The sequence below is a fragment of the Lepidochelys kempii genome, chromosome 9 (genome assembly GCF_965140265.1).
Source record: "Lepidochelys kempii isolate rLepKem1 chromosome 9, rLepKem1.hap2, whole genome shotgun sequence".
Lineage (NCBI taxonomy): Eukaryota > Metazoa > Chordata > Testudines > Cheloniidae > Lepidochelys > Lepidochelys kempii.
Genome location: NC_133264.1, coordinates 2,222,182 through 2,245,756, shown reverse-complemented (window position 1 = coordinate 2,245,756; position 23,575 = coordinate 2,222,182). Strand labels below are relative to the sequence as shown.

At 45.3% G+C, this 23,575-nt stretch overlaps 1 protein-coding gene across 1 annotated transcript in view; it reads right to left on the bottom strand.

The window, feature by feature from the left end:
• The window catches only part of LOC140916839 (probable cation-transporting ATPase 13A4), a 62,856-nt gene extending 43,327 nt beyond the window's left edge, over nt 1–19,529 (bottom strand). The window contains exons 1-7 of the mRNA XM_073358725.1: nt 19,467–19,529; nt 9,719–9,892; nt 6,913–7,050; nt 4,326–4,396; nt 4,154–4,234; nt 2,553–2,622; nt 635–769 (exon numbers count right to left, since the gene is read on the bottom strand). Coding sequence (XP_073214826.1) covers nt 635–769; nt 2,553–2,622; nt 4,154–4,234; nt 4,326–4,396; nt 6,913–7,050; nt 9,719–9,892; nt 19,467–19,529 — 732 coding nt within the window. The remainder of the gene's footprint in view (nt 1–634; nt 770–2,552; nt 2,623–4,153; nt 4,235–4,325; nt 4,397–6,912; nt 7,051–9,718; nt 9,893–19,466) is intronic.
• Between the last annotated feature and the right edge of the window lie 4,046 nt (nt 19,530–23,575).

Genomic DNA, 23,575 nt, shown 5'->3' with positions numbered 1-23,575 from the left:
GGAATCTACAGACCCTTGGCAATGTCTAACCATTACATTGTCATTGTCCTTATCTTGGTGCCAGGGGACTTCATCCACACCACATCCAGGGATAAGGAGGAGAATTTACTCCATAATTTAGCACTTGTTTAAGCAAAAGGAAAATCACATTTGCTGACCAAGTGCCAGTGATCTATTGTACACTGTGAAAAGGCGATCTTCTCTCTAATGTACCTTCCTGTCCTGCAGAGTCCACTTCCTGAGCAGGATTTGGGGACAATCAAAGAGCCCAACCCCAGAGAACCCATTCCAGGTTTTGCATGCTGAGGCAAGATTTCAGGACCCTTGCAGGGGGTGGGTGGATACGCCTGCAGTGCAGACATGGTCAGTAAGCTCCCAGTTATGTACCTCACTATTGACTCTTAGGGCTGTGGTTCCAGGCTCTTTCAGTCACTGAGGCCACAACAACGGCACTGATTCAGCCTAGTTTTATTACTGAATAGTGACTGAAACTGTGACAGCGCTGGCCTGCCGCCAATGTGAAGAACTAGCTGTTTGTTCTGTACCAGGCTGTGTGTAACATGCAGTGTCCTCTGAGCTGGCTGGCTGGCAGCAACAGTAATCCTTTCCCCTCTCCGCGGGGCGGGGTTCTCACCTTTCTGAGGTCATATATGGTTAAGGCGATAGAAAGGAGGGACGTGATTATGATAGCGATGGCATACTCCTTATAATCTTCAGCGAACCACAGACACACGCTGAAGAGTTGGAACACGTAAAATGGATTTAAGACCTGTTTGGAGACAGAACAGTAGCGTAGGGTTGCCAGGTGTCCAGTTTCCGACTGGAACGCCCGGTCGAAAAGGGCCATTAAAAGTCCGGTTGGCGGTGCTGTGGCCAGCAGGTCCGGCTCCTGGGCGGGGAGGCCACGGGGCTCCACGTGCTGCCCCTGTCCCGAGCACCAGCTCCACACTCCCATTGGCTGGGGACCATGGCCAATGGGAGCTGGGGGACAGGGCCTGTGGGCGAGAGCAGTGCGCGGAGCCTCCTGGCCCCCTGCTTAGGAGCTGGACCTGCTGGCTGTTTCTGGAGCGCAGCGCGATGCCAGGAACAGGCAGGGAGCCTGCCTTAGCCCTGCTGACTGCAAGTTACCCGATGTAAGCCTGTGCCCCAACCCCCTGCCCCAGCCCTGAGCCCCCCCCAAAACCTGGAGCCCCCTCCTGCACCCCATCCCCTCATCCCCAGCCCCACTCCAGAGCCCATACCCCCAGTCCAGAGCCTGTACCCCCTCATACACATCAATTCCCTGCCTCAACCCACAGCCCCCTCCCGCACACCAAATCCCTTGGCCCCACCCCCCAGCTGGAGCCCCCTCCTGTACCCCCAAACCCCTCATCCCTGGCCCCACGCCAGAGCCCGCACGCCCAGCTGGAGCCCTCGCCCCCCTCCCACATCCCAACTCCCTGCCCCAGCCCAGTGACAGTGAGTGAGGGTGTGGGAAGCGAGCCACTGAGGGAGGGGGAATGTTGTGAGCATGGGGTGGGGCCCCAGGGAAGGGGCGGGGCAGGAGGCGGGGCCTCGGAAGAGGGACAGGGCTAGGGTGTTTGGTTTTGTGCGATTAGAAAGTTGGCAATCCTACAGTACTGAGGCGTAAAGAAGGCATATTTATACTGCTCAGATATATTCAGCTCATTCAATCCAGTTAGAGATGGGCCTAAATCAGGGGTTCTCAAACTGAGGGTCGGGACCCCTCAGGGGGTCACGAGGTTATTACATGGGGGGGTCGCGAGCTGTCAGCCTCCACGCCAAACCCCGCTTTGCATCCAGCATTTATAATGGTGTTAAATATGTAAAAAAGTGTTTTTAATTTAGAAGGGGGGTCGCACTCGGAGGCTTGCTGTGTGAAAGGGGTCACCAGTGCAAAAGTCTGAGAACCATGAGCCTAAATCAAAGCTCCCCCGTGCTAACTTTGACAGCGCTGGCTGCAACCTGCACAGCCTGGGCCCGTCTCTGTTAGCTGGATCCGATCTGGAACGCTGGATCCAAACACCCTTGATCGGTGGGGAAGGAAGTTTGGGTGTGAAGGTCTCAGCTCAAGCCCGTTTCTCTAAGAGAAGTGGAGCAGAGAAAGTTCAGACCGTGGAACGAGGGTGGAGTCACACAGGCCACGTTGTGCTGGCAGGAGGAACCAGCCTAGCCAGCTGATGCTGCTGGATTTATTTTACCAGGTAACTAAACTTTTTGTCAGTTAGAAGATTACTTTTGTGGTTAATGATACATTCCTTGTGGAGCATCCTAGATGTGCACAGCCCTTCACAAGACAAAGGGGCTGTAAAGCCTGCCCATGGCGCAGACAGAAAACACAAAGCAGCAGGTCAGGCCTGGAAGGGGGTGGAGGGAGGAATGGTGAGGAGATCCGTGTGTGACAGTTACCTGGAAGGGTTTTAAGATGGAATTTGGAGGAGGGGGAGCGTGCTTAGTGGAGGGTGACCAAATGCCCAACCACCCATGAACTATATGTCTGCTCTTCGTGCCCAAATAGCCAGCAAAATAAAAGCAATGGAAATGCAGTTTACCTCTTTGATGAGTAGTTTCCAAATAGGGACAACCTGAATATCAATGGCATTTGGCCCACATATTAGCCTCCTGCATGGGGTAAGGATGGAGAGCTATTAAAGGAAAATCTGATTTTCTCACTCATTTAACTGTGCACCCTGACAATGCGACTCAAGCAGCTGCAGCTCCCACCTCCAGTGAGAGTTAGTACTTATCCCATTTTAAAACATAAACACACAAGGCTGCAAAAACCTTGGCTCCAAAGAGAAAGAGACAAGATGTGATGTTTTCCATGTGCTAGTTACATAGATGCATCAGTTCTGTGGCCGGTAGAAGCACAGACCCAGGATATCATAATTGTCTATGCACTAGTGTGTACACAGAAGTGTGAGTGCACACTTTGCACACCCAATCAATAGACTGCACAAATAGCTGAAGAAACTGCACGTGCTAATCGGCAGTAAGATATAAACATGGCCAGTTGCAAGTGCAGTCATCGCAGCTGAGCATGCAATCATAAGTAAGCGCACAAATGATATGCCCACGTTTTTGCACATCCAGTTGCACGCATACAATTATAAACATCTATACCATAGATGTCAGTGTCAGAAAAGCTCTCTCCGTCCATAAGAACTGCATGCACAGCTCATCGGCATAGTATGGGTTTAAAGAAACAAATGTTTCTCTCACGCAAAAATCCCTCGTAACCGGTGTCAAAAAATTCCATACCTAAAACTAAATGTTTTAAATACAAATCTCACGGTATTAGAGCAACACGATCGGTGAGGTCTCTCTCACCAACAGGAGTTGGTCCAATAAAATATATCACACCTCACCCACCTTGTCTCTCTAGTATCCTGGGACCGACCCAGCTACAACTACCCTGCATACAAATCTCTCTGCATATCATTTAGAGCATTCTGAATGTAAAACTGAATGTGAACTCAGTTTAGGAGTTGGATTATTTGCAATATACAAACAAATGAATGCAAAAGTTTATTCATTTATTTTGCATTTGTACTGTACAAACACCTAAAGACTCCAGTCGGGTCAGGACCCTATTTTCCAGAAATGCATTAATTTACTGGAATAAACTCAATAGTTAGAACTCATTAATTTCTAACAATAATTTATTTACACTGAGCTCTGCTGAGGGAGCTCCACTAGAAGCTAATCTGTGCTGTTTTATGGAGACTTGACTTTTGTTCTTAGTTTGCTATTTCTCTTACTCAAAAATAAATCAGACTAGAAGGCTCTGGTTACTTTTTGAATGGAAACACGTAATAGTGATAAACATTTAGAGACACATTTCCAAAAGTTTCAGTAGGGAACTGAGCCCATCCTCTAGTTGTCTGTGAATAATTTTTCGTGTAAAATCATTTTCATGTACAGTCCTGCATGCACTTACATCTGTGCGCACAAGTAGTACGAGCAAAATTACACTCACCGGTAATAGTGTAAATACAATTGGACTGTGCAAAATTATCAGTCACATTCAGGCAATTGTCCCTTTAAGGACCAGTGTTTATAAAAGAGGCCAGCACCAAGCACGTGAAAATCTGGTCCTAAACATCGACTTAAATCCATCGTACTAACTACTTAGGACATGTTGCAGTGTTACCTGATCTCCTGTTCCTCACATTGCAAACCAGAACCAAATTTGGCGTGTATATCTGAACAAGTGTGACTGTCTTCTAGGGACCTAGAAGACAGAGGAAAAGTTTTCCTGATGATGTCATTCCAAAAGAGGCTCCATTTCCTTAGAGAACTTTGTACCCAGCAGGTAAACTCACCCAACTTTCTGGAACTGTTGTTCAGGGTTGTTCCAAATATACCGGATTTTCTGCACTTGGATGCATCTTACCTGCCAAAACAAAGAACAACAGCAGCATTTGCAAGGTATGGAACAAAAACGTGCTCACTTCTACTCATAGTTCTATAAATATAGGGACGCTAACTAGGGCTGAATTCAAGCAAGACTGATTATAGTGCTGGGGAGGGCACAGAAAGCACTTGGAGGCGTTTGCAGCCACATTGCAGTCTCCTTTGGTCGAAGATACACACTGACAATTGTCTAATTTAGCCCGGAGTTTAGGAGCGCTCCTGAAGTTCTCACTGACACTAAGTGCTCTCACGTGTACCACCACACTGTCACTTGTGGCTGGCTAGATGATTCTGTCCCTCCTGGTGGACAATAACCCAGCTTCAGAGACACAAACTTTTCTCACTTCCTGGCTGGACTACGGCGATGCAGTGTACCTACCTGTGGAGCCATCAGCCCCCTGGAAATTCTAACTGGTATAGAATCCAGTATCCTCTCTCCTCAGCTCCGCGAGCATCAGGCCTATGCCCTCATTGCACTGGTTTGCCATAGAATACCATGTCACATTCAAGGCCATTTGCTTTCATGAGAAGTGTGGAGGGAAAACTCTGCTCATGTGTTCTCTGATTTACCCTCTTAGGGCCCGGTCCCATGAGACGTTGCACACTTGAATGGGAGAGAAAAGGGCTCAGCTCCTTGCAGAATCAAACTGTAACATTACAATAACTCTCCATTGCAATAAATAGTTTAGAAGGCACGGCGATTTTATACTGGCTTTTAGGAAGGGGCCTGTGACCTGGGATTAGAGGATTATGCTATTTGCTCTTGGCCGCTTTGAAAACTTGTTTGTCTACTTAAATGTTTTGACGGATATGCAAGATTTGCTGAAAGGCTCTGTTATTTGAGGACTATGGGGGGTTTAAAACATGATTAATTCCATCCCCTGAAGAATGTTATGAGTCACTCTCCACTTTCGCACTATGCCTGTGGATTGAAGTAACTGGCACTAAATTTACATATGGATGTTTATATATTCCCAGGAGAAATAAAGCTTTGTTCAGATCCAGTTAAGGGTGTAAAACTGTATCAGTAGCTTTGGCTAGAAACCTTATTGGAGACATCAAAATAAATGCTAACAAGTCAGGAATGTAGTTACTGAAGATGCATATAACTTCTGCATGGGACTCCCAGCCCTGTGGCCTAGGGGCTAGGGGAAAAGGCTGGCAATCAAGAGACTGGACTTCTAGTTTCAGGGATTACACTGATTTACTGTATGACCTTGGGCATGTCATTTAACTTCTCAAGGTGATACTTGCCCTATCTGTAAAATGGGGATAATGGCGCTTACACACATCTATAGAGGGCTTTTAGATCTCCTCAAATCAATAACTCACCTACCATCTCCCCAGACTCATAGACTCACAGATATTAAGGTGAGAAGGGACCATTATGATCATTTAGTCTGACCTCCTGCACAACGCAGGCCACAGAATCTCACCCACCCACTCCTGCGATAAACCTCTCACCTATGTCTGAGCTATTGAAGTCTTCCTTGGCTTGGTTCTCCAAATTGTGTTTGAACCATTTGCAGAGGGAAGGAAGGATAAGGCCTTAGTAGGGGCAGTCGGGTATGTAGTATCCTACCTCGGAATAACGGTTGTAAAATGCAGTTTGGTGCAGCCAAAGGCAAAAAACTGAAATGTTTTCCAGAGCCAGGGACAGAGCGCAGCCATCCTGGGGCGAGGGGATGAAATAGCAGCACCGAGAGAGGGAGGAGACCAGGAAATCTCCAATTTCATTCACTCTTCAATCTTCTCAGCTAGTGCCGTACACTGGGCCACCAGCTGAAGTCTGGGGTGAAGTCTGGGGTCAGGATCTTGCTCCCACTCCCTGTGTTCACTGTGGTGTGGAAGCTCAGCTATTCAGTCACTTACAGCCAGTTTCTCCTCTAATGCCAGGAGCAGCCTATAAACCAGTCTGTTAATTCCTGCGCCAGGGCTGGGGCTTCTGGGGCGCTTACAGCAAGATGCTTCTTGGAGGGTTCTCCACCCCATCTCTTCCCTCCTTCCTCCTCCTCTCCTTTGTAATACTGATGCAGCACCTCCCTCAGAAGGAATGACAGGTCTTCTTTCCCCTCCTCCTTTTTAGTGGGGGAGGCAGGAATGGCCTTCCCCCCAGAGAGTGAGGGAGAGGGCCTGGCTGACAGGTCTTTTCCCAGAGAAGGCCAGTAGAGTACCCTGATCTTCACTCAGCTAGCTCTACCTGTTGACCACGGCACTCATGCAGCTGCAGGCTTCTTAATTCCATGTTAAATTCAGGCATGTCTCACAAACAGGTTTCAACCTGTCACACACACACACACACACCCCGCACACACACACACATATTTTTATTTATTTATTTGTTTGTTTGTTTTGCATGTCCCCAAAGCAGCCTCTGATTAGTGCAAAGGACTCTGGGGCATGTCTCAGGTGGCCCGCATGCAAGTCTTTGCATGTGGAGTCATGATAAGAACATGTTAACTCCTGTTATATGAATCATGTTTTAAAGTCACTTACTTTTAAATCTGGTTTCATTATGGCTTTGTTTATGATGGAGTTTTCATCAGCAATGATTGGATAATCTGATCTAAACTTGTTCAGTGCAGACACAGAGATCCATGTCACCTTCTTCCGGGAATAAATCTGAAATTCATCCTAGAGAAACAGAAACCAGAAGCCATCATAAATTTGCACAAAGAAATCCTGCACATAGTTGAGGTCCTGAAAGCATGTTTATTACAGTCCCTGGCTTAGAGAATGATAACGCTGAACTGTAATGGGCCTGCTTCTCAGCTGCTTTAAATCCGCATAGCTCCATTGTCCTCTGTTAAACTATGCTAATTTACACCAGCCAAAGATCTGGCCTGGAACTGGAACATTCAGCATGAAAAGTGGGGTTTCACTTTTCATTGTCTAAGGCTTTATTAACAAGAACAAAGGTTAAAGAAGGTTTTAGACTGTACAGGACTTGCATTTGTTTTTCACACGCTTCTCTTTGAGCATTTGATTCTGGTGAGCAGAATGCTGTCTGACATTTATATTTGATTGACATTTCAGAGTTGATAGACAATACCGTGTCGATCATGCAGTGTCACAGACGTTCTCCTTTTCTTCTTACTGTGCCTGGGCTTTTCAGGGGCTTTCTAAGCAAAACAGTCCCACCCTCCGGACATGCAGTAAAGACATGCAGTGTTACTGTTCCCTGTCTGAGTATCCTGAGCAGGGGGTGGGGAAGGAATGGATCAAAGGGAGGTGGAAGGGAAGGAATGTATTCCAGAAATCCCATGTTGTACAAGAGCAGCCCCTTCCCCTATGGGGCTGTGCTCCTGGACCCATGAAAGTGTGGATCTCACATCCTTGCCCTGGATTCACCCTTAGGGACCATAGTGGGTTATTTGGATTAGTTGTGGAGGCCCCTCTTTTGTGTACAGGGGTTGCAGAGACCCTCCTTCATGGCCACTCTGCCCACTCACCATGCAGCCCTGTTGCAGGGCTGAAGTGGTATGGAGGGCGTTGGGCAACATAAAACATATCATGCTGTAGGCCAAGGATTCTTGACCTGAGGATTGTGATCACCCTGCCCTTCCCATAGTGGAAGGTGGTTCTCAGCTAGGTGGGAGGGAGGCTCAAAGAAGAATGGGGAGGGGATGGAGAAGGCTGAGTACCACTCTTGTAAGCAAAGATAGAGGAGTAATGGTGACATCCTCCAGCAACCTCAAAATGTAGATAATAAATTATCTAGAAAATATGAGTAACCTAAAGTAATGGAAGGTGAGCAAATATCAGTGTCCAAAGCATTCAACTCACATGTGAATACAAACTCTGGTATTTGCATGGAAATCTGTCCTCCCTGCAACACTTAGTTAAGATGCAGAACCAGGTAAATAACATTAATAGAAAGCCAGTTGCTTCATTAAAATTAGGAAAACCAACAAAAAGAATAAAAGGTTATGGCCCTTTCATCACTGTCGATGAAGCTAATGCGCCAGCCCTGCAGTTGAGCTAGGAGGCAGAAAAGAAGAGAAGGGCTCACAGTTTGTCCAGGATTGAAACATTCTTTGATAGTCAATGTGTCAGCTAACCAGCCTCTGTGGTGATGAGCTGTAAACCCGTCACAGTGAAGCTGATGATAAATTATGAATGCTGATTGGATAAGCTGAAGAAGAGAAATCCCCCTTCCCATCCAATGACAGCAACCTAATCAGATAAACGCTAAAACACAAAAGTGCCGTTTTGATGCAAAGAACCCAGGAAGGAGCTTTTAAATTGTCTGCTGCCCAAGGCACACTTTGACAAAGGCCCCTGATAACAAGAATGTTAGATATTATTCAATCCTTGTTTAATTACATAAAGGCTAATTTAAAATCTCGTTTGTTTGGAAAGTACTTGGCATGGCAAATCCATTTAAAATGACACATGAGAACCCATAATTACAAATGCAAGATGAGCTTGGGATTAAAAAGGCAAGATTAGACCTCAAACCTCAAAAGAATATTCAGGCTCAGATTTAATTCGGAGTGAAGTTTTGGGTTGTTTCTTGTTGGTTATTGGTGGCATACATGACACAAAGTTGGGGTTAATGGGGACAGTGCAGTTCCCAGTGGACAAGAATCCAGCTAATAAAACCTCCATTCTAACAGCCTGGATGGCCCTCTCATCAGAGGGAGCAAGGACTGACTGGACATGGAGCATGAGCTCCCCTTCCGTCCCTAGAGATGGTCCCTTTGTGTCAGAGTTGAAGCACATTGGCAGGCAGCAATATGGAGCCACAGCTGCACCTGTGCTGTGGGTAACCAGGGGGTTTCAGTCTCCAGTTCTGTCAGCTCAGCATTCTTGAGATCTGAGAAAGGTTTTGAATGGCCACAACTCCACCCAAACTCCATCACGAACATCAGTGGGGAGGGACAGACCCACATGGAGGCTGAAATGGGGAGGAGTAGACATCTTGGACACCATCCAAAGAGAAGACTCAGATAAAAGACAGCTAAGATTCTGGAGCATAGTTCTGTGGCATTGGGTGAGCAAAGGGTAGATTCCCTAGCAAATGCCACAGTCATGGAATCACAAGATACATGGGGCCTCTCCCTACATTATTGTGAAGCATCCTGTCCATGTGGCTGATGCTCTCTACTCCACATGCATTGTATGTATCTTGTAAAGCACTTTGGGGTCCTTTAGATGAAAGTTGCACACTGTACATTGTTGTTATTTTTATTATTTTATTCAGCATCGGCAGTGTGAGAGATCCAGCCTACATGGATTCCCTCTACTTCCCATTATCTATGTGTTAGCAAGTAATTTACAAAGGAAAATGGGCACCCACTGTTGTTCTGAGCAATGTGACGTCTGCTTCTTGCAAGTTGCAGGGGATGCAGTTTGCCCACACATCCCATGCTGGTTTCCAGTAAAACACAAGCCGGAGAATCCCACAGGACAAAATGTATCCAGCAATGCACATGGCTTTCCGGCAGCCCTGGGTTTTGTAGCCAAATATCTCCTGTTGAGCAAAGAAAAAGAAAAGGTAATGAGAAGCATTTTATTTAAAGAAAATGTTGAGAACACAACATTATCCTTTCGTCCAGAACTCTGTGAATGCCCCCGGAGTTAAAAGGCGGTGACTGGCATTGTGCTGTGAAACTCCCAGCCACAAAAAACTCACCTGGTTGCATGACAGCCTTAGGCCATATTTGTAGAAAACATGGAGGCCTGGATGGAACAATATTGAGCTTTAGGCTGGAGTCAGCAGCCCAGCCTCATGGCCTCTGCCCTTTCCAAGCGTAGGGGAATGATGGGCCGTTACCACCTTCCATTATGGTTCGAATGTTGGGGCTCTGAGTCTTGTTAACAGGCCATTATCTTAACCCATAATAATTAATAATCATCTTCAGCACTTGAAATTCAGTGCTGCCTTATCAGACCTGTTGCTCCATCTAGCAGTGATCCGGGTTCCCCCCATTTTGTCAAGCTGCCAAGAGAACTCCCAGGGAGAAGCAGAATCACTAACTCGGCCTCCTCTTCAACCTCTTCCAATTAACATCTGAACATGCTAAAACTAGAATGGTCCTTTCCGGGAGACACAGGATTTAAATACCAGGGTGAGAAATCATGAGGCTGACACCACATGCATGTTGTCCTGGTGTCTAAGACACTCCCTTGTGTTCTTACACCCATCTGAGCAGCCAGGAAGTCTATGGTTAAAATAAGTACTAAAGGAAAGGATAGATGCCCCGGGATGTTCCTGTATGGACAGCCAATTATAGTCATCCATTGTCATTTGGCAGCGGTTCCTCCCTGCTTTGAACATGCCGAGCTCCAGTGCCAGGTCATATGAGGCACTATGCACGTGTTTTCTCAAGCCTAAAATGATAACACAATAGAGGCAAGCAGAAGTGACTCCACCCAGTGTAATGCATTTTGGGAGGCAGTGATTTCTTCTTGCAGAATGTCAAGGTGGATCTGCCATTTGGGGTGCGTCCTGTGGCACTGTGAGTCAGTCAGGCTGTTTTTGGTAGCTTTGGGACAGGGGTGCTGTAAAGTATGCAGCAGATTGAGGCATCAAATGGCAAAACAGCAGGTGCTGCTCATCATCGATGATCCACAGAGATGGACATTAGAGGGGAGGTAGTCAGAGAACCATAGGGCGGGGGAAACTCTGCAGTTCATCTGCTCAGGAAGCCATTGAACCAAATACCATGACAGATAATCCTCAAGTGGCAGAGATCTGGCCACACCTAAGTACAAAGCACATTTCCAGGCCATTGTTGTCCCAGAACACCGGCCCACAAATAAAGCTCCTGACATTGTAGCTCTTAAAACACTTTATGGGTAAACATCATTATCCCTATTATACAGCTGAGACAGAGAAACACTAAGCACCAGTAGAGCCAGGAAAAGAATTCAGCTCCATGTCTTATCTTCTTCCCACAAGAGAAGTTCTGTGATGCTCTCAAGCTGCTGTAACATTGATAGTTTGTCCTGGCAGGGTGCATATTTTACCTTGTGGAAATGAGCACTGACATGGGTTCAGATCCAGTTGTTTGCACTTTGAGGCATCTGACATTCCTGAATTTGAATGTTAAGGAGTTACAAAGGAAAGTGAGAAGGGGGAAGATAAACATAGGACACCAACGTCTTCTCTTTCATTTCTGAGAGCAGGGCCCAAACTATGCAGCTGGGATCCAGATTCAGATCCAAAGTGATGCTTTCCTAAAGTTTGAAAAGGTCTGGAGAAGAGATTCTGGTTCAAGTCCAAAGATAAACCTAGCTGGTTAAGTTTGGATCCAGATCCTAGTCTGAACTTTCCCAGGGTTCAAGGGTAGGGGTGGTTGGGTTGAACCCATCTTTATTTTGATTTAGAATAAAATATTCCATTTCTTTTGCAGAAGAGGTTAGTGATGATGTTGGCTGATGATTCATCAAAGCCCTAGTTTGCTGGACCAGAGCCATTATACAGGTTTAATAAAAGATAGTTTATAAGTAAATAGCTCTAACCTGAAATGGGCAAGTGATGCCATACTCACAAACCACCTCCAGCAGTATTTGTTTCTTAGTTTTGAAAGTTAATTGACTAAGGGAAATTCTTGACACTTTTTTTCTTGCATTGCTATAATTCAAAAACAGCAAAATGCATGTTTTTTTTCTGATTTGTGGAGAAGAAAATGTCACCTCTGGGCTGAGCACCTGCCATGCTTTAGCCCGGAAGCGATATAGCCCAGGAGCTTTGCAGAAAAGGATCTGGGGTTACAGTGGGTCACACACTAAATATGAGTCAACAATGTAACGCTGTTGCAAAAAAAGTGAACACCATTCTGGGATGTATTAGCAAGAGTGCTGTAAGCAAGACACGAGAAGTAATTCTTCTACTCTACTGAAAACACTCGTAAGACCTCAGCTGGAGTATTGTGTCCAGTTCTGGGGGCCACACTTAGGAAAAGATGTGGACAATTTGGAGAAAGTCCGGAGGAGATTAACAAAAATTATTAAAGGTCTAGAAAACATGACCTACGAGGAAAGATTAAAAAGATTGGGTTTGTTTAGTCTGGAGATGAGAAAAACTGAGAGGGGCCATGCGACGAAGTGGGGATTTTCCCTTCTTATGTTGTATGTGAACCTTTGTGAGTCTTACTCTTTTGCATGAATGTGTGTGTGTGCTTCAGTTTCCCTGTGTATTGCACCAATGTCTGGGTGGTGGGCATAAGGGGGTGTGACTTTTGCGGAGGCTGCTCCAGCTGCCTGCACCGATGCTATAGCTGCCCCTTCGTAACCTGAGACCCAGGAGTGGGATGCAACCACGTGACTCATGGCCCAGGAAGCGAGATAAAGGCCGGAGGAGAAGCAATGGGCAGGGCAGGGGCTAGGCAGCTGGAAGTGAATCAGTCTCAGCTGGTTTGGGGCATAGGGGGAGGACCAGAGCCCTGGCTCTGGGCTCCCCTCCCCACAAGATAGACTTGGCTGAATTTACAATTCCATTTTGAGACTTCTCAGTTAGTACACATTAAGTGGATTAAAAACTGGCTATGTTAATTTTATATGGGTCTAGTATTTAATCAGAATCATAGAATATCAGGGTTGGAAGGGACCTCAGGAGGTCATCTAGTCCAACCCCCTGCTTAAAGCAGGACCAATCCCCAATTTTTGCCCCAGATCCCTAAATGGGCCCCTCAAAGATTGAGCTCACAACCCTAGGTTTAGCAGGCCAAAGCTCAAACCACAGTACCATGTCAAACACCTTACAGAAGTCAAGTATATTATGTTAACACTATTACCTTTAGCAACCAAAATTGTAATCTCATAAAAAAAAATGTTAGTTTGACAGGTTCTGTTTTCCACAAATCCATGCTGATTTGCATTGCTTACATTACCTTCCTTTAATTCTTTATTAATTGAATCCCATTATCTTGTCCAGATCGATGTCAGGCTGACAGGCCAATCATTAGCTGGGTCCCCCTGTTTACCTTTTTAAAAAAACTAGCACAGCATTAGCTTTCTTCCAGTCTTCTGGAACTTCCCCAGTGCTCCAAGACTGATTGAAAATCAACATTAGTTGTCTAGTGAGTTCTTCAGCTACTCATCTCTTTTAAACTCTTGGATGAAAGTTATCTGGACCTGCTGATTTTAAAATGTCTAACTTTTGTAGCTGCTGTTTAACATCTGAGATTCTAGTGGAATTGTCAAAATCTGATAAGTCACAATCTGGGTACAACCACAAGAGAAGCTGTACTGTAGACAGGGTCTAAGGCCAGTTGTATTAATTTAGATGGAATAGGTGGGCCCAAAGAGTCAAAGGAGATAACATAACCCTTTCACTGTCCAACATTAAACCATTTTAAACAAGGTTCAGGGTTTGGTATACAGAGACTTCAGCCTGCCTGGCTGCATGGCAAACGCCATTAAAAATCTTTTAAACTTTTTTTATTAAAGATACAGAAAAGAAGGAAAAAAATTAAACCATTTGAAATGTAACGTATTGAATAAGGTTTTCATTTTAACAACAACCCTTGTTCCCTTTCCTTTTAGCTGGAGAGTTTTTAAAAGTGGGGGGACCACTTTGTTTGATAGTTATTGGGAGTGGACCACATACACCCTGACTGAATTGGCCTTGTCATCACTGGTTCTCCACTTGTAAGGTAACTCCCTTCTCTTCTTGTGCCAGTGTATAGTTATGCTTGTATCTGTAATGTTCATTCCATGCATCTGAAGAAGTGGGTTTTTTACCCACAAAAGCTTATGCCCAAATAAATTGGTTAGGCTTTAAGGTGCCACCGGACTCCTCGCTGTTTTAGCTGCATCTTGGGTGCCTAAAAACCTTTGATGCCAGGCCCGTACTTTAAGAACAGAATTTCAGACAGGAAGTCCATGGTGGAAGTAGAACCCAGGTCTTTCAGGGCTCACTCCCTATCCAGCAGACCAGCCTCTCTCTCTGCTGCATGCTGAAAAAAATGACAGATGGGAGCAAAACCAAGGCGGCCAATTCTCTGAGACTCCTGCAAATAGTCCCAGGATGGATGTCATGGTTGACAGCATGAAAAGCAGCACAGAGGTCAGGAAGGCTGGAGAAAGAGAGACAGATGAGAGGAGATCATTTAACTCCCAAGGGGTGGCAGGTTCTGCCCCAGGCTGGGTCATAGAGCAATGGCTGCTGGGCAATTTTAACTGAAAACCATTTTGTTCGGTCATTTTTTGTTCTGAGTTTGAGAAAAGGAAGGAACGAGAAAGTGTCATGTAAGTATCAGATTTATTTATGCCTCAAATTCTTAGGGTTTCAGCTGTGTTCAGGCCAATTACAGAACAAAGAACAGAAACTGCATCCACAGAGTCCATAAAGTCTACAATTATTGTCATGATAACACCCCTCCAGCCATAGGGAGGAAGGGAGAGAGGCAGCTGGGGGTGTTAGTGGGTTATAGATTATTGTAATAAGCCATAAAGCCAGTGTCTACATTCAGTCTATGATTTTTTCATATCCCGCAAAGTTATGAGTGTAAACTCCCAGTCACATCTTTTGAAAGTGTTATGCAGATTTCCTGAAATATGTGTTAACCACTTAGGCTAAATAATGATTACTTTGCTACTGCAAAGAAAGTGAATACTTAACATCAATGGGTGAGCATTCGCTAAAGGTTAAAGCAGGTGACTATGGCCCAGGGCCCCTGGATTCTCTCCGTGGCCCTGCTACTGACTTATTGTTGGACCAAGCATGAGTCATTTGCTCCCTCTGTGCCTCAGTCTACCTATCAGTAAACTAAGTCTCGCAATAGTGTTATGAGGCTTTACCAATTAATCTAAAGCTGTCAGGCTTGCTGCTGTTGCCAGAAACTTTGCTTATACAGAGAACAGATTTGTTGGAAGCGAGAAGCAGAATTTGTTGTTAATCATTTCCCATCACCGCTCCCTCCTGTCAAGGATTATTTACACAATTGTCATGTAAACCACTGTTATTTGTGGCTAAAATAACATTTTTTTTTCCAAGTGACCTGTAAAGCGGAAGGTAAATGTAAATGCCAAGCAAATTCTTGTATCAGTCTTCTCTTCAGGGCAGAAACTGGCCTTACCAAACCGTGAGGAGCCCAAACATCTGCAATCGAGTATTGCAGTTCTGTCAATCCCATCACCAGGTTTTTTCTGCTTTGACAGCAGGATGGTAACCTGAGAGCAACAGTTTAAAAGTGCTGTTCCTATAACAACAGGTAATAGGATTAGATTTGAAAGACAGGTTGAAGGACTCACAAGGAATCTAATAGTGGAGTCTATAAGAACTAGGAACTCTTTCATAAGGGTCTGCTCCAGTTCCCAGTCAATAGTAAAACTACCAGTCACTCCAGTGGAAATAGGATTGGGCCTTTCAGTGTCCATCTTGTGCGAGGATTTAAATATTTCTATGTCAAAGGATAGAAAGCTACAGGGCCAAATACTGGTCCCAGCTCTAGCCCCTTTCCACCATTCCGGGAATGCAAAGGGGTCAAAGCTCCCCTAGTAAAGCAGCTAAGGATCCCTCCAATATGAAGGATTGCTTTGGTGGGTAGATTGCTGATGTACCTGACTCTACATCATCCCCTTCAAAACTTTACCACAGCGATTCATAGATTCCAAGACCAGAAGGGAACATTGTGATCACTCAAGGGTACATGTACCCTTGAGGGTACACAGAGGTCTTCCAGGGGGTACATCAACTCATCTAGAGATTTGCCTAGTTTTACAACAGGCTCCATAAAAAGCACTAGCGAAGTCAGGACAAACTAAAATTTCATACAGACAATGACTTGTTTCTACTGCTCTCTATACTATCCACTGAAATGTAAGTACAATATTTATATTCCAATTGATTTCTTTTATAATTATATCGTAAACATAAGAAAGTAAGTGATTTTTTTCAGTAATAGTGGGCTGTGACACTTTTGTATTTTTAAGTCTGATTTTGTAAGCAAGTAGGTTTTAAGTGAGGTGAAACTTGGGGGTATGTAAGACAAATCATAAGAATGGCCAGGCTGAGTCAGACCAAAGGTCCATCTAGCCCAGTATCCTGTCTTCCAACAGTGGCCGATCCCAGGTGCATCAGAGGGAAAGAACAGAACAGGGAATCACCAAGTGATCCATCCCCTGTCACCCATTCCCTGCTTCTGGCAAACAGGGGCTAGGGACACCGTCCGTGCCCATCCCGGCTAATAGCCATTGATGGACCTATCCTCCAGGAATTTATCTAATTCTTTATCAGACTTCTGAAAGGGGTACAGTAGTCTGGAAAGTTTGAGAGCTACTAATGTAGTCTGTCCTCCTGCATAGTACAGGCCATCCTCAAAATAATTCCTAGGGCAGATCAGTTACAAAAACATCCAATCTTGATTTCAAAATTAGCAGTGATGGAGAATCCACCATGACCCTGGGTAAATTGTTCCAATGGTTAGTTACCCTCATTGTTAAAAATGTACACCTTATATCCTGTGTGAATTTGTCTAGCTTATGCCTCGAGCCATTGCATCATGTTATACCCTTCCCTGCTAGATTGAAATCTCTTGAGTAAATATTTGTTCCCCATGCAGATACTTGGACTGTGATCAAGTCACCTCTCACCTTCTCTTTGTTATGCTGCATGGAGTAAGGTCTTTGAGTATATCTTAGTTGTATGTATGGTGGGGGAAATAGCTGGATTTTGTTGTGCTCTGACCATCCCTGGCTGATGTAATGGCTCTAGGAGGCTGTTTATAATCTGTTTGCCTGCTCTAAATTATGCCAGGAGTTGAATAAATCCATAGCCACCCTGGAGATCAGAGGGATGCAAAAGTAGCGTGCAGCCTTCTTTTCCCCCTCACCACCTGCTGTACACCAAGCAAAGCTCTGAACAATCTATTAAAACCACCTTTGATCAGCATCTCTTGAAAAAAGGATAATCCCTAAAACAAACCATCCCCTTTCCTAACCCACCCACCCACCAACCCTCTGCCAGGCAAATATTGTTCTGTAAAGACTCTTTTCCTTCCACTATCATTGTGAAAGGCGATTGGGTCTGCCAGATGCCCTGAAAGCCAACAAGCTCAGGCTCTGTGGGACCCCAGGGAAATGAACCTCAGCTTCTGAAAGATCCACTCCTGCCAGTCTTATTCAAGGAAGTAGGCTTTAGTCACACAAACAGTCCCATGATGGACACGAGGAAGGGTGGACAGCTCTTAAACATATGGGTATTGTCACTTGTGCCGTAGCTAGAGCAGCAAAGAGTGGACAACGCTGGACACGTCACCTTAGAAATGTTTCACATCCCTTCTCATTACTGCTCCCCACACAGCCTCCAACAAAGGTGGATAGAAAGTTTCTCTGAGAAATGAGATTATCTTCTCCAGTTTTCAAATGAGCCGTCAACATACTTTTAAACTGTCAATGGTATTTCAGTCTGAAACAACTGACGTCTGCACAATGTAAACAGGAACATTATTACACTCTTTACCAAAGAGTCAAGAAATGTGTGCCAATAATTTGATTCCGGAAGATTCAATTAATGCTAAAAACAAACTAAAAATGTAATTGTCAGGGATCCCCAGGATCAGTGCTCTGGGCCCAGCTTTAAAACGGTCTCTGGGAGGAGCCTGTCAGTGGGCCAGACCCCCTCTTCCTCCTGAGTAAGCCACGTAGCTTCACTGCCTCCTTAGACTGGCCCTCTGGGACCTTCTGCATTCCTGCTTCACATCCTGAGCTCTGAGTCCCCCTGAGACAGACCCCTGAGGGAGACTGGTACAATCTGAGGGAGCAATGCACTTGGACCAGTATCTGCAGTGACACTCAGCCAGCACTGTCAGACAGTAGGGTTTATTAGCTGACTACAACACAGTATAAGCAGTCCTTGGTTAGCCTACAGAAATGAAGGTTACAGCAGAGTCCATTCTGGTTAGCCCAGAGAGCCCAAAGCTCTGTCCCTCTGCTCCGTCACTTAGTCTGACCTGCTCTGTCAGATTCTCAGTTCCCCCGCCCCGCCGCCCCGCCTCCTCCAGCAGCCAACACTTAACTCCCACCTCACACACTCAGGCATTTGTTCCAGAGCTGGAAAAATGCTGCTTGGCTCCCTCCACAGAGGTGGCGCAATCCATAGTCTCGGTTGCCAGGTTTGAGTGTCCCGGTGGCTGAATTTGCCATTGTCTTCACGGATTCTCCAATGATACGGGGATTAAGGCCCACTTAGTCCCAGACAGTGAGGTGCCGCTCACACCTGTGTCCTAGCCTGCCCTGAGAGCAAACAGATCCTTTTCACCCACTAGGTAACCATGCAACATATAGGGGAAACAGAGGCACACAGCAGCTCCTCAAAATATCTCAGAAAATTCCCACTTTGTCACATTAATACAATTAGAATTTTTTGCAAGACCAGTGGAGGCATTTGTGGAGCCACTCTGCACAGCAGCCAATGGTTAAAAATGAGATGTTTTGTCCTGTTTTAGGCCCTAATCTTTCAATGAATCCATCCCTTTGTAGATTGTATACTCTTCAGAGCAGAGAAGGACCGCGTTTTCTCTTTGTCTGTTAAGTGGCATGCACCTGTATAGTGCTATGTAATCATCAGTCATTGTCTTTGAAGGCTGTGTGGAGAGCTCTTCTCTTGCCTCGGAGCGCTGCTCTCAGGGTCTGTCTACACTGCAGTTGGCCGTATGTCTGCAGCTCAGGTAGGCATCCCCGCCCTAGCTTTAGCTTAGCAACACAGCTAAACACAGCAGTGAAGATGTGGCGGTACAGGCTTCAACACAGGCTAAACAAGCCCACTGGAACCCTGGGTGCTTATTTGGATTAAGAGCCTATGCTGGAGTCCATGCTGCAGCACCTTCCCTGCTCGTTATCTGCGCTGGCTCGGTTAAAGCTAGGTGGGGTCTGCCTATCTGAGCTGGAATCAAACCTCTGAGGGTACTGCAGGCATCCCCTCCTTGCCAACTGATTAAAACTGATTCCACACAATTTCATTTCAATTTATTTTAATATTAATGAAGCCCTTGGTTACTGTCCAAAGCTAAACTCTGGGCTGTAGAATTTTGCTGTAGAACACACTAAGACTATTGTTCCAGGCTGAGAGAGGGATAAGAGGAAAGACAGTGACTTACCATTTCATTCTCCTCTCCCTTGCTGAGCAATGCATGGTGACTCCTGGCAAACTTTTCCCCCATGAAAAACTTTTCCCACATGAAAAACTTCAGACTTTTCCCCCAGGAGTCCACTAAAACACCTTCAGGACAGATCTTCAGGGTTAGTGTCACTTCCTTGAACTGAAGTGATTAATTACCTTCCATGCTAAGGAACTCCTAAGTGCACACCTTGCTTATGACACGACCAGTATTCTGAGAAGACAGCTCCTCCCCATCTGTAGGGTTTGTTTTCAGGTGTATATGTCCCTCCTGTCGTCTCTTTGCTGTTTTTGTTAACTGAAGTTGCTGCTTGGAAGGAGACGTCCCACATACAAAGCCGGCTCAGGGTGGTGGAGGAAGAAAAAAGTTAGATCTGCTGAGTGTCTGCCATGACTTGACTTCCAATCACAGCTCCAGTTCTGCAGCAAGTACTGCTGGCAGGCAGCCTTAAGGGGAGGGCAAAAGGAGAATACTTCACCTTGAAAGATTATGGGATTTATTTGGGCTAGGGAGTGTGCCTGAGAGAGAAAAGCAGGCATCATTATTCTTCTATTACATACTTAGCAACCTGTTGAAACTAAGGGCTCAATCTTGATTACATGCTATTCAGTGGGAGAACCAGGACTGGGCCCTAACATTCCAAATCATGGCCCTCCTCTGTGCAGGTGGACCCAGAGTCTCACCATGCCAGTCAGCACGCAGGGTTGGGGCCCATATCGGGTTATCAGGGTTGTCATTATTTATTATTATGAATGCCAAAAGTGTTTCAGGTCTTACAGTGTAACTAGATGAAGCACTGGGCCCTGATCCTGCCACTGGGGACCCTGGAGTCCGGAGGGGCCCCACTGACTTCAGTGCTGCTCATGGGTGGATCTGACTGCAGCACTGGGGCCAAGCCGACGAAGCAGGCACGGGGGCAACACAGCAATTTGCCCCCTCCTTTCCCTTTGTCTCTTGGATGGTTTTAATTGTCAGACTTGCCTCTTCTTGCCCTTCCTTTGCCTTTTGACTTGCCCAACATTTCTTCTCAGTCATCTCGGTAACTCTCACTCATTTTAATTATTTGTCCTGCCCAGTGGTTTTTGGGTTTTTTTGGTTCTTTTCCTCTTCCTTGTTTTTATGTTTGTTTTAACAAGCAAAGGATCAGACACTGTGGTGATGACTACAGCATGGAAATAGAAGGAAATAGAGATAGGAACTGAGCCACAGAAAAACAAGCAAACACAACTCCTCTAATTATTGTAATACGGCTGAAACACTATGTAAGAATCAAGAGTTTCCCACGATATTTTATACTCACTAGTATTTTATTCTCATCTGAGATGGGCCCAAGAGAACCCCAAATCCAAATATCCCCAGCACTGGGCAAGTTCTGGCCCAATGTCACACTTCCTGAAGTGACCATGACCGGAAGATTCAGAGGAAGAAAAAGAGGAGAGGTGAAGAGACGGAGGCCAGTCCACATGGAAAAGTATCTGATGCTACCTGTGACAGATGGCAATTTCCTGCAATATGCTTGAAAAAAAACTTATTGAATTAAGTTTGTGTCTCTAGTGTCGTTTTGTATTAAATGCAAAGGTTATTTATTATTGGGAGCCAGGATTGTATGCAACCACTCTAAGGGACAGATGGGATGTGAACCCTAGGAAGTGTTATGATGTTCAAAGGACTACATTGACCAATGAGTCAGAAGAGTGGATTTTTGGGACAAACACTGTCAAGTGGTTTTCCTGGAAATCTCTAGAGGGAGGCGAATGCAAATTTCCATCTCCAGTTATGCAAAAACTCAGCTTTTTGAAGTTATGCCCTGAGGAGCGAACCACTGTGTGCTGATTACCTGTTCCTGGCATCTGAAGATCAAAGGCGCAAGCTGTATAAAGGAAAGATGGAACTATTCATGGATGTGCTGTTCTGAGCATAGGATGTTATGAACTTGTAAAGATAGAAAAATCCCCTGTGTGGGTTTGAAGGACTGACACCTACTGAGCCTTTGTTGGATGATCTCTGGTAAGCTTATCAGCATGCATCTAGGTTCTTGTATGGTTTCTAACGTTTTCTCTGTAATGCTTTTGTCTTGAGAACAAATGTACTTCCTTAAAAATTGCTGCATGGTAACATTCGAGTGCAGCTTGTTAAGCTGTTCATAGCCTCTGGCGGGAATGCAATGCACGGATGCTAGCATTTTAGGCAGTATGTCTTGTTATGGATATCCCAGTGTAGACTGTTCAGCCTGGAAATACCCCAGTCAGGAGGGGGAGAGAGATCCATGTCTCTGCCCAAGAAAGGTGATGTTTGGGGAGCTGGAAGCCTGAGAGTGGGTACCCTTGGCAGCCCACAGAATGGGAATACAGGTGCAGTCCCCCTGAACTGTTATACTGCCACCAATGTCTGCCAGGGTCAGATGCAGCGAATGGGCACAGGATGCAATGTAAATGCAAATGCAGGCTCTGGCAAAACTGCATAGTATTCAAACCCTTGTCAGAAACAATGGTTAAAATCTGGGTGTAGTGGGGCCATGCTACCAGGGCTTCACCGGGCAAGGCTACCCGAGAGGGAATGGGACTTCGGAAAAGATTTTACAGCTCCAAACTGTTATCTTTTCTGACTGATTTCCATGGGCTGGAGAGGGAACCATAGGCACCTCCAACACACCACATTCCATCCCACCTATGGTGTTGCCAGCTGTCATGATATGTGGTGTTTCTCTTTATCCCAGAAGTCAAGTTGTTACCTGAGAATCTCAACTTTCATTTTCTATCCCTCATGTCTGCAGAGGAAATTGAACAGGTGTCTTCTAATGACTCTAAAACCAGGAGACAAATATATGAACCTCCAGTGCATCATTTTAAAGTCTCAAGATTTTTAAAGACAATCTCGTGACTTGTGAGACCTGACTTGTGATTTTTTTTAAAGGTTGGGATTGGCAAAATGATCACCCATCCTTCCCCTGCCTGCCCAGTCTCTGCTGCTATTCCCAGCACAGACCCCTGGACTCCAGGGTCAGGGGAAAGGGCAAGGGTGAAGCAGAGGTGGCTGAGTCACCCTTCTGTGTGGCAAGGGGAGTATAATGCATGCAGAGGGTCCTAACCACGCAGGGCTCTAAGGGACAATTATGGGTCCATGTAGCTATTCCACTTTCTCGGCCCAATCCAACTCTGATTAAAGTCAATGGAAAGACTAGGAGGACTTGTGGCACCTTAGAGACTAACCAATTTATTAGAGCATAAGCTTTCGTGAGCTACAGCTCACTTCTTCAGATGTGACTGAAGAAAGACTCTTGTTCCAGTGAACGGTTCCAGAGTAGCAGCCGTGTTAGTCTGTATCCGCAAAAAGAACAGGAGGACTTGTGGCACCTTAGAGACTAACCGATTTATTTGAGCATGAGCTTTCGTGAGCTACAGCTCACTTCATAAGAGTCTGTGGTATGGAGGGTTCTTTCTCTACACTGAAAATAATGAAAAAGCAGTTTAAAAGAAACTAAACATTTATGCTTTATTATATTTTTGGCAACTTGATATCCTTGTATTAATAGCCCAACCCAACATGTAACTCAAAGGGCCCCTGAAGTTGATGGAATTTTTCCATTGACTTCAGTGGGCTTCAGATCAGATTCATCAGGAGCAAACTTTTTTCTGGGTTTGCTGGATTGTCTTTTAGTTTGACGCCCTCTACTGTTAAATGTCACTATTACATCCGATGAAGTGAGCTGTCGCTCACGAAAGCTTCTGCTCAAATAAATTGGTTCGTCTCTAAGGTGCCACAAGTACTCCTGTTCTTTTTGCGGATACAGACTAACACGGCTGCTCCTCTGAAACCTATTACATGTTGGTGGTCAATCTGCACATTTAAAAGTCCCTCCATGATAATGTTTTCCACAGTATGCATCTGATGAAGTTACTGTTACTCTGAAACTTGTCATGATAATGTTGTGTTTTCTCATCCATTTCTTCATTGAATAGAGCATACAAAACCAACATGCACAAATATCAAAAGGTAAGGGTTAAATCAAAACATCTATAAAGCAAAGGTAGAACTAAACAATTACAAGGCCAGATTTAATAGAAACAAATCTAAAACAGACGACAGCA